Source organism: Desmodus rotundus, chromosome 12 (assembly GCF_022682495.2).
Source record: "Desmodus rotundus isolate HL8 chromosome 12, HLdesRot8A.1, whole genome shotgun sequence".
Lineage (NCBI taxonomy): Eukaryota > Metazoa > Chordata > Mammalia > Chiroptera > Phyllostomidae > Desmodus > Desmodus rotundus.
The window spans coordinates 66187357-66199668 of record NC_071398.1 but is presented as its reverse complement, the minus strand read 5'-3'; the positions used below and the strand labels follow the sequence as shown (position 1 = coordinate 66199668).

General features: G+C 35.2%; 1 protein-coding gene across 1 annotated transcript in view; it reads right to left on the bottom strand.

Annotated features, from left to right (window-relative positions):
- Window positions 1–12312, bottom strand: part of MAN1A2 (mannosidase alpha class 1A member 2) — a 123975-nt gene that overhangs the window by 25389 nt on the left and 86274 nt on the right. The window contains exons 9-10 of the mRNA XM_024570613.4: window positions 6441–6556; window positions 2920–3136 (exon numbers count right to left, since the gene is read on the bottom strand). Coding sequence (XP_024426381.1) covers window positions 2920–3136; window positions 6441–6556 — 333 coding nt within the window. The remainder of the gene's footprint in view (window positions 1–2919; window positions 3137–6440; window positions 6557–12312) is intronic.

Genomic DNA, 12312 nt, shown 5'->3' with positions numbered 1-12312 from the left:
TCAGAAATTGAACTCACAACCTTCTAGCTTTGGGACAAAGCTCCAACCAACTGAGCCACACTGGCCAGGGCTGGAAACTCTTAATATACATTCAGTATTCCATGTTCAATGGATCTTTTGGCCCCTGGATACATTATATGCCCCTGAACAGATTAAATTCCCCTACCGCCGAATGTGGTAGCACAAGGTCTAAGGAAAAGGCTTTGCCCAATTTCAATATGAAATAAACTAAACTATATGATAGTCACTATTTTAATGATGCTTAGAAAATTTTAATCCAGAAACCCAGAAAAAGAAAGAACTCTATTTTGGAAGTCTTGGCACCAGTTTTGCATTATACCTCAGAATAAACTGAAACAACAAACCAAGCTAACTCCCCCTGGAGCTGTAACAGTATGAAACCACCACTGAATTACTGTCAGTTTCATGAACAGACTCAGCAGTGTTCTCCACAAACGCAGCTAAATATTAAGCAGCAGGCCATGTTCATAAATAAGGTGGAAAATATGAAGATTACCAAATTTTGAGTTAATGTTAACTCTAACCAACAACAAATGAAAGTGAAACCCAAGGGCAACAATTGTCCCATGAATTTAGCTGGAATAACTGGTAAGAAGTAGATGGTTATTTTTAAATGAAGTGGCCAAAAATTATAGCACAGCTATAAGAAAAACACAGCAGAAGATGTAACGACCTGGCAGGAAATAAGCAAAACTAGGACCATGCTTTCTAACTGAAGCATCTCAGTTGAGATTAAAGATGAGCACAAACAGTGGCAGACGTGGACTACAGCACACGATCGAACAGCAAGCTTTGGCAGCTCCCTTGCAACGTGAGGATGACCGTCAGACCAGGCATGGCAGCACCAACCACAGACGGCACGTTTAAAAAATTCACCAGTATTCACATTATGAACAAGTCAGGGTAGGTACTATTATTCCAATTGTTTGCAGATGAGCAACTGAGGCTTAGGAAGCTCAAATGATTTGCCTAAGGCTCACAGATAATAGGTAGTGGGACAAGGGGATTTTGAATCCTAGTGCACATGTTCTTTCTGTATTCAGTGTTTCATATCAGCCTCAGCAATGTCCTTATGAAATGTGAAAATGAGAAATATAGAGAATTCTTCCATAACTCTGGCATTCTACGAATTTTTCAAAGGCAGAAATACATCTTGTTCACACTTTAACCTATCAGCATCCAGCAAATGCTTGGCATTTAATAGGTGCTCCATGTTTAATGGGGTGAACGATTAATTACAATAACTATGGTGTATCATATTTTTAATATGTCTGCTGTATTATGCACTCTTACTATTTTACACCTATTATTTGACGGGTGACCAAAATCTGCATAGCCATAAGTCCTATTATGGGTCCTAACACAAACACTAAAAATCTGTTCTGGTTCTCAATGTTGAAACTAATTTGAGCTCTATCTTTAAGTATACACTTAATACTCTGTATCACCAACATAATAACATAATTTAGCTTGTATTTGTAACTCAGATCACTGATTTTACATGTATTACACACCAACACTTAAACTACCCTAAAATAAGATCTGCTTCAATGTCCTTTTGACTTCGTTATATTTTGTTAAGAAATGGAATCACTGATTTAGTTACTGGGGAATCGAAGGGTAAATTTCACAAGTTCAATTCCTTATTATATAAAAAGAACTTGACAGATTTTGAATCAGAATAAATTTTATGCCAATCGTATTTGTGTCATGGTGCCTAATGATAAATTAACCCTGAAACAGAAGTTCAGTTATTTAATATAAGCAACAATTCAACTCCTGAAATCACAAAGAGAAATCACTGGTTTTTAGTCTTTCAGGCAACTTATTCTCCATTATTTCACACAGAAACATATACTTTTAAAGTCACAGAAAATCTTGGATGGTCTAGTTAAGTTTTTCTCAACCCTATTTTCAGGCTTTTAAAAATCCTAATTGCCTTCTCTCTCCATAAGATTTTAATAATACATACCTATAACTGTATGTGTATCTATGCTTTATACACAAAAATATATTCTTCACCCCCAAGAACCAATTATTGTCACCACTGAGAATCATCTCATTTTCCCAGTAAGGTCACTGAAGCCCAGAAATATTACATATTTGCCTAGCACAATGCCACAGGATCTTTCTAATTAAAGGCACCAATAGCCCTGGCCAGCCGTGGCTCAGTTGGTTGAGCACTGTCCACAAAGCCAAAGGTTGCTGGTTCAATTCCTGGTCGGGGCACATGCCTGTATTGTGGGCTTGGTTCCTATATGGGTCATGTGCGAGAGGCAAACAACTTATGTTTCTTTCATACATTGATGTTTCTCTTCCTCTCTTTTTCCCTACTTTCCCCTCTAAATAAACAAAATCTTAAAAAAAAAAAAAAGGCACTAACAACTCAAAAATTATTGGTGAAATGACTAAGAGAAAAACTACTAGTAACTAGTAGTTATCTAGATACTACTAGTTACCTAGACACCAATTATACATTCAATATTACTACTAATATTTTCTTATTTTCACAAGAGGATAGGCAAGGCATGTAGCCTAAATCTGTTTTGTGGCCTTTTAAGGAACTGGTTTGTAAAAACTGAAATGAATGGCTAAATGGATTCTTACTGTATTAAAATAAATACTGTTATCCCATGTATCCTCAAATGCCCTACCTTTGTTTTTAAGTTCTTCAAAACCTTTATTGACAAAACAGTAGCAGAATTCAGGAATAATAAAAAGAAAATGATGCAGGAACACATTTCCAGAATTAAAATTCAAGTTAAGAAAATAATTTACTGTATTAGAGGAAACTATTTTGAAACAAAAATGCTTATATATTTTCCTTCTGATTCCCAAACATATTTCTAATTAGCAGGTTATTTGGGGCTAAGTGATTAGCATTATTAATATGCTTACCAGTTCTGTCATATGACTCATGACATGTACGTGCAATTTCCGCCCCTAGCTCTAAGTAATGACCAGCTTTGTCCCTGGAACCGTCTGCTCCAAGTGCAAACATCCCCCCTGCAAAGCAGGCCAAATGCCCCATCTTCTTTTCCAGGTGCCCATTCTTCCATTCTCCAATAAAGGTAAGGCCTCCACGGGACTTCTTAATAAGATGTTTTTCTATAGCCTACAAGAAAGAGTAGATATTCAAAACTTCAGAAGCAAAACGTTAAGTGTTCAAACTTACTGCATCTTTCTGATAATAAAACCTTGGTAGTATGATATTCCACAAAGCAGTAACTTTCCCAAATTGGAAGGCTTACTTTACAATAACTAAGTTTTGAATGACTAATCAAATTGCATAAATTTGAACAAATCACTACTATAACAAAAAAAGGTGGACAAGGGGAAACTAGCTTAAAGATTACTTTTCTTCTTGAGCTAAAAAAATTCATAATGATCAGTCAATTGAGATCTTGATGACAAGTTAGAACCCAAAGACTGACGATTTGATTGATTTTCTATGCCATACAACAAAAACCGAACAGACAGAATACCTAAGCTAATCAGAAAATTTTAACTTTGATTAGTCAAATGGCTTCTCCTCTTTTCATGTAACTATACCTTCTCTCAAAGTACTTTAAAAAGGCACCATTAGGTAAGATATCTTGTATGTTATAAAGCTTATGAAACTAGCCGAAAGGTCAAACTGAACTCCTCAGTCCCTTACTTCGCAACTGAGGCCTCTGGATGCTGTGCTGGGTTTAAGACAGGGCACGTGAAAAACACAGTCTACCCTCCTGCAATCAATTTTACTCAAAAGACATGAGGATGGCAAGAAAAGTATTCTATTTTAAACTTCAATATTACACAAAGTAGAATCCAACATTCAATTTTACATTTAATTTACATTACATTTACATTTAACTTTAAAAATGAGATTTTTAAGAGCTTTATTACTTTGGACTATGTTCTCACACTTTGCTGAGAGGGTCTATGTATTCTCTACCTCTAGAGATAGATCCACAAAAAAGTTTAAGAAACTACATGAATTCAGTTCTCTTTCATGGAAATTCTATGATTAGAAACTATACTTTCACTGCCAATAAAGAGGAAATAGAACTAACCCACGCTTTTACGATGGGTTGTTGTCTGACAAGCTCAGTAACATCCAGCTTTGGAAAAGTTTATTTTATATTCTTTATAATAATGTTTTACAGAACTACAAGGACTATGCCTGTGCCATCATTTTTTATGCCATAAGGCCTATAAGTGTAATATGAACTCAATAAATGTTTAATTAATGCCATTTTATAAATAAATGGTAAATAATGATATTTTAACTGTTAGGGAAATAAGAAGAGGTTAATAAGCAAACTAAGGAACCACTGGATTGTAAGTGTTCACTGTTGTTTTTCCTTTTAAGCCCAGTGCTCTGCAGCGCGCAGGAAGGATTGGTGTTCTGCACACAGGGCAACGTTCCCCATCTCTGTGGACCTCACGGCCTCCAGCGTTAGCGTGCTCTCCACATGGAAGCACTCGATAAATGCCTACAGACTGAGAGCCTAGCTGGATCCTACACCATTGCGTGATATTTTTGTCATTTTGTTATTTTTGTTCATTACAACATAAATCTTACTGTGTTACAGTTAAAAAATATCAAACATATCCACATGGATCTACTAGGATTAAAGTAAAAAGTAGGTAAAGATGGGGCTTTCCCCCCAGTAATTCACTTATAAACCCTGAAAATTTCTTGTACGGCTCTCTTTTCTCTCTAAAAAATGGCCAATGTCTGAGAGTTCAACTTATATAAAATGCCAAACTGTTGAACTGCAGTTGAGTAATATTATTTCCCTTCTATTAAGTCTTCACAAATATTTTTATCACTTCCTTACTCAATCCGAAGGAAGCTTTAAAAAGGTATATATTTTTCTTAATTATTTTAAAATTAATGACTAAATATCAACTTGATCAGAATATAAAACCTATAACTGTGCATAATTGTAAAAAGGAGCTAAGATGTAGAATATTAAATATATATTTTAAAATATTAAAGTATTATTTTATATTTAAATATAAATATAATTAAAATAAAAATATATTTAAACTATATTTATAATATTAACAAATATATTAAAAGTGTTAAATATATTTGTTCATTTATCAAATACTTATTGAATCACCTGTTTCAGGTATTGTACAAGGTGCTGAGACACTGATAAACAATTAGTCCGCCTTCAAGGAACCCATCCACAGTCTAGGGGGAATGACTAAGGGCTCTATTCAACACTATGATTTTAAGAATATTACAGTTTCCTGGATAAAGACTTTCCTTAGATCATAAAAGTTTCTAGGCTTCAAGTTTAATAACAGAATAAAACTTTTCAATTTTTCAAAATGTAACACTTCATAAAGAATTTTGGAAGTCACATACCAAAATGGAGATTTCTTAATACACATTAATATAGTTCAATTTCTTAGTTAACACAGTCGCTCAAGAAATATTTCTCTAATGCCTCAATGGGCCAAGCACTACATGCCACATATTATTAGTTCAATTCCTGTACATTTTTGTAAACAACTATACAAAATTGGTTGCCTAAAAGATAAAGATATAAAACAGGTAATAAGATCCTTGGTTTAATTAAAGACAAACAACAACTGTAACTCAATACTGGTCAATGACTACAGTCAGAATGGTATATACTTTGTAGTATATACAAAATATATGACTTTACAAAAGCAATTAAAATCATTAAAAAGATATGTTTTTAATAATCAGAAAGCAAGTAACTTATTAAATGTTTAACATACTTTTCTCCTTCACAGTTTCTGCTTGGAAATAGCACATGTAAGTGTTTCTGAGAAAGAAACGTGCCCCCGTTTCAGAGCCTCCGAACACTGTGGCAGGAGGTCATACGGACACGGTACGGCGGTTCAGAGTGCCGGCTCTAGAGCCAGACTGTTCAGCTCCAGGCTCCATCACTTCCTAGCTCTGCGAGCTTCATAAGGTTACTTAAGCTCTCGGTGCCTCAAGGTCCTCATGTGTAAAGGGTAGGGAAGATTAAAGTACTTCACCTATGTAAAAGGGGTGGGAACAGTGCCTGGCACTTGGAAAGTACTATATACGTGTTTTGCCCTTATTATTTACCCAAAGGCTCTCAATATGCAGGTTCAATGAGTCATTTGAAAGAAAAAATGTTCATGGAAATGCATGTAAAGTCAGAAGTTTTTCTGTCTCTGTAGACAATAACTAAAATTAATTAAAATAAATTTTCATACATAAATACGCTACACTATATTCCTTCTTCAACAATTTCTTTAAAGTGCCACAATAGAGGAAAACTTAATATGACTTTTACATTAAAATACTAAGAAACTCTACAACAAATGCATATAATAAAATGCATATAAGGTGTTCATCTGTCACTATCAAATACACTGGATATTCGATATGTTAAACAGGTAAATGCTCTTGACCATATTACCTCAATAGCATCATCATACATTTTTCTCGCCTCGTGGTCTGTTTTATCTGACATCAACCATGCTTTCAGTAAGTATTCATAAAAACTGTCTCCCAGCCCGCCAACTGATGTGTGATCTGTAACAAAAAAAGAGAAGGAGGGAGGTGGAGAAAAGAGAAGACAGAAGTAAGCAATGTGTTTCAATTATAATGACAACAATACAGGTTAAAGTGAAAAATTACACTGACAGCCCTAGTTCCAACATACTTCAAATTCAGTCCAGTATGAGCATACCATAAGCACTCTCTTCTACACGTGTACCCAATTTTCTAGAAATCTTTTTCTGCTGGATATGGTTCAATATTTCACATATTTGGTAGTCTTCTTTTTCAGTCACTAGTTTGCATATTGTCACACATCCAAATGTTTCCAGAATCAAAAATAATTACCTTTCATATACTAATGGCTTTAATTATATAAACTGTAAGATTAAATACGAGATATACTTAAATCTGATGTTAACCAAAAAGAGCTAAATTTTTCTATAGAATAATAAATAGTGATTTCTGTGTGGTAAAATAAATCTACAAATTAAAAAAAAGCCCAAGAATTCCTTTGTACTATTACTTCCGTAATATAGTAAGTTGTTGAATTAAAACTCTTGACTACTATTTATACAGCTCTTAGTACATTCTTGTTAGTCCTAGGTATATTCTTATAGACGGGATACCATCTACACTTTTAATCGTGCCCAATCTAACAACATTAACTCCCAAGGCAACACTTTTATCCTTGACTTTCTATAAACCCTGCCCTACATCCTCGAACTTTATTTCAAAACTCACATCATCCCCGCATGAAGAGAAAAATGTCACATATCTGATAACCCTTCAATCACTGGTCTTACAAATTAGTGAGGAAGGAATGGACTATTCGGTGGTTTATGGGAACAACAGTCTATGTGTTCTGGGGGAAAATGCCTATTAATATTTATATCTTTAGCTTACAAAAATTAATTTGTGGTAGATTAACGATTTAAAAGCAAGCACAAAACTTAAGTATACCAGAAGAAAATATAAGAAAATGTCTGTTCTTCCTAAACAGATTAACTTCGTAAACAAAACACAAAATGAAGGCGCCATAAAGAAAAAGGGTTATCGTGTCCCATGACAGATACAAGCTTCCATAAATGAATCTGTAAGACAAGAAAAAGGCTGGCAGAAGATACCTGCAACATGCACAATAGAAATAACGGTTTGTGTCCTACACAAAGAACTCTGAAAACTAAGAAAAACTAACACAGGGCACACACAATTAACAGGAAGAGAAATACAAATTGATAATTAACCTAAGAAAGGAAGCTCAACTACACTAATGATCTGAGAAAAACAAATTAAAACAATGATATTCCATTTTTGCCTATTTAGTGGATAAGCATTTTTTTTTTATCCTCACCCAAGGACATTTTTTCCCCACTGCTTTTAGAAACAGGAATGGGAGGGAGAGAGGGAGAGTAACATCGATGTAAGAAACATCGATTAGTTGCCTTTCGAGCATGTCCCGACCAGGGACCAAACTCAAAACCTAAGCACGTGTCCCGCTGGGAGTCAACCCCAACCAACAACACCCAACCAACTGAGCCACACTGGTCAGGGCCAATCGGTAAACATTTTAAAAGATTGATAACATCAGATGATCATTTAGTGGGCTGTATAATATCTAATCATTAAGGTGTACACCTGAAACTAGTATGTTGATTGTAACTGAAAAATAAAAAATGGTTTAAATTTTAAAAATTGCATATTTCCATGCCTTTAAAAAAATAAAATAAATATGTTAACTTTATTTTTAAATCCCTAAATAAAAAAGATTGATAACAATGTTGACAAGGTTATGGTCCATAGTTGCTGGAATCAGAGTGAAATTTGGAGTAGCTATCAAAATTTAACCCAGGTTTTCTAGTTCTTCAATTATCCTATAATAATACTTGCATAAATATACAAACAGATCTAAATGTATCACAGCACTATTTGCATTAGTAAACAACAAGATACCTTGTATGTCTAGGGAAGTGGCCAAATAAATGATGTATAAACATACTCTAGCGGACCATGAAATCATTAAAGAGAATCAGGTGGATTTGTAACCTGATATTGGAGGATATTTATTAAATGTTGTTGAGTGGGTAGAAAAAAGCAAGTTTCAGAACAACACAGTTTGATACCACTCAAAATTTGTATGTTTAAATAACGCAATTGTACACACAGAAATGGTTTGAAAGACAACTGTCAACAGTAATTACCTCTAAGAAAGGAGCCCTTGCATTTTTGTTTTGTATACTTACCTTTTATCAGAATACATGTAAGGTATATAATTAAGTTATCTTTTGTTATAAACGCAATCAATGGGGGGAAAGTGCCCTCACTCACTTTAGGCAGTACGTCTGCCGCTACTAATTCACTTGTACTTCAACCAACCTGCATCTCAAATGCTCTTATTTCTTAACGTTTTTTCTTTAACCACAAACATTGACATATACATTTAGATGAATTAACCATACACGTTTAGATGAATTTTTACATGTGTATATGCCCCCAAAACAAGATAAAAAATATATATAGCATTTCCAGCATCCCAAAAGTTTTCCATATTTGGCCCTCAACAATCAATACCTAACTTCCCCAAAATAACCATTTTTATGACCTCTATCACCATAGATTAGTTTTGCCAAGTTCATATATAAACTTATATAAATGGTCATCATATAAAATGTCAATTTACTTTTGATTGTGATTTGTTAGCTTAACAATTTTCTCCACTGTTTTCCAACTACCTATTCAGAAGGAGGGTACCTCTGCTTATTTTGACTTCCTGCATCTTCTAACATTAAGTGATTGGGTATCAGACAACGCACTTAGAGGAAGAGGAGACAGAGTTACAACGTGATCCCTCATTCTAAGCCTCAAACTGCACACACACACAAAAACCACAATTAGATTTCTAACAGTGTTCAATACTCACCATACTTACATTTAAGAATTTTATAATGATGGTAATATAGGATGATGGGTTTAGAGGATAAATTACATTTAGATGCTAAACTAATTCTAAGACTTAAACATTTTATAATTATAAAAAGTCATAAAAGATAACATGCTTATAAAATATTAAAACAGTATGGAATAGGCGGGGAAAGTCCCTCATACTCAGCAGGCATGTGGGAAAGAGTAACGATTAGGGGTGCCTACTGGGCACAGTACTTAGTAATGAAAAAAGGGCAGTGGTTTTATATTTAGAGAGCAACCATTTTAAAACAGCGGTACCGAAACAACTACGCCCAAATACCCCCATCGTTACCGCTACCGCAGTTTTGTGGTTATGGCAAAAAGTCTTGACTCAATCAGGGAACGATGCTATCACTATCTGACCAGCTGCCTGGTCTTTCTCAGACTTCATCAATTGTTTAAAATCCTGCTGTATTTTCGTTGTCCTCCTATCTTAACCATGACTTTCTTGCATAGCTTTTAGTTCTTTCCCTGGATTTTTTAGTTGCCTTCCTATTGTCTTCCACCTTTTTTTTTTTTTTTAATTAAATCATTCTTATTGTTTCCTAGCCTCTCAATCATGTTACTTAGACTTATACTGAGTCACCCCCGTCCTCCTCATTCCCCTAGAGGCCTTCTTCCCAATCTTATTTCCTAAGGACAATGCACAAGCTTTGACGCTTTTCTTGCTTTCCTGAGTTAGACCCATTATTTTCTGAGGCCTATGCCTTGGTTTACACCTGTTTTGCTGATTCTTATTCTTATATAATTTTCCAAGAAAGAGTATGTGGAATGTACCCATGCTATCTGAAAATGTCTTTATTATGCTCCCCTCTCACTTTTATTTTATATAGGTATCATATTCAAGGTTGGAAATCATCCCTCTCCCAGCTTCTTAAAGGTGCTCTCCTACATCATAACACCAAGTATACCATTGGTGAGAAATCTGATATTATTTTATAGGCTCAATGTTCTCAATCTCCCTTCCTCACACTCAACTGGCCTTTCTGAGTTAAACCTTCATTTTGGCATTGGTTATTTATTTTTTTTTCTACATTCACTGTGCTGAGCACTTTTCAAAGTAAAAGTTAGTATCCTTCAGCTCTGGGGAAATGTTCTTACATCACTGCTTATTTTCTCCACTGCACTTACTCGGTTCTCTCTTCCGAAACTCGTACTAGTTCTCTCAGACTAGTTGGAAATTTTACCTCTTGGACTGACTCTATTATTCTGTTCTCTCAAATTTAGTCTCTTAGTCATCTTTCTCTATATTCTGGAGCTGTTTAAAAAATCAATTCTACCTTTTAGTCCTTTCACTGAAGCTTTAATGTCAGCAATCATACTTCTAATCTCTGGGCTCTTTTCTGTTCTCCAATTGCTTCTTTTTCATAGTATCCTATTCCTATTTTAGGAACATACTATCTTTTTAGAATTCTTAGAATGAAAGAGAGGATTAAAAATGTTTATTTATAAAACTGCCTCAATTTCCTCTGGGATCCCCTTTCTGAATTTAAATGTTTTTGCTGTGATATTTAATATTCATACAGAAAAATATATAATACATAAGTGTTATGCTCATTACAGAGAATATTTGTATATTCTCTGCTCAGAATAATGCCAGTACCCTAAAAGTCTTTCACGTACCCTTTCTCAGTCACAATTCCTGCCTCCTAAAGGTAACCAGTATCTTGACTTTTTGGGTAATCACTTTGATTTTTATATGGTTAACATCTAATACCCTACACTATTGTCTCCCACACACTATTGTTGCTTTGCCTATCGGTATATTTAATAAATGGTATCATTGATTCTCTTGTGTTCGGCTTCTATACCTCAACACTGTGAGGGTCAACCATGCTGTTACACATAGCTGTGTATCACTGAAGTTCTGGGCAGCTAGTGTGGGCTTCCTCGCTGAGCAGACCTAACTACCACTAGGTCTCTCTCTCGAGTGGGAATGCTGACTGGATGCTTTCTGTGCAGGCTAAGTTGAGGAAAGGTGGGCTAACTGGCAGGCTTTGCTTTAGAGTCAGGAACAAGGTGTGTTTTGTGAAACTGCGGATCTGCTTGAAGTTTAGAATAAAAAGAGGCATTATTTTGGGGTACCAACATCCATATGAAAAAGTATTACTGTTCTTCAAGGAAATCATTCAATTTTTTAAAAGAAGAGCTGCATAATACTGCCTCCTAGTAAATGCCAAGATAAGGTGGTGGAAAAGAACTTCAAGCAAAGCCCATGCTCCCTACAACGACCCTGAACCCAGCTCTCTTGTGTCTCACTCATGTATTCAATTACTTGTACCTACTGTGTGTGCACCCAACTCTCTCTGGAATTACGTCAGTTACCTTCTCTGCAGTCCCCTTGTGGTGTATTCTAGGTTATGGCATTCTCAGATCTATTCACTCACTCCCAGCCACAGTATGTTCTGAAAATCTGTTGAAATGTCTTGTCCATTATGATCTCCCACTTGGCTCCAAATCTCTTTACTATTATGGGTGTATTCCTTTCTCCATTTCTGTACTTTCATTTCACTGCAGTCTCAGGAAGGCTGACGGCAGACCACAGTGGTGAAGTTACAGTTCAATCTTCTACCATGAGGCAGAAGTCCTCATACACCTTTCTTAAGTTCACTTCTTTCTGGATAGCTCTGTAATTAGTTGTTATATATGTTTATCTTCTCACTCCCTGTCTCCTAATCTGCTCCCATTACACGACCACGAATAAAAACCAAGCATGTGGGAGCACAGGAAATCTTGGTTTACTCCAGTACTTCTTTCTGGTGTTGAACTTTCACACTTGTAACCACTGTGTTATTCAAAATGATTTTTGGTTGTACATAAAAAACCTT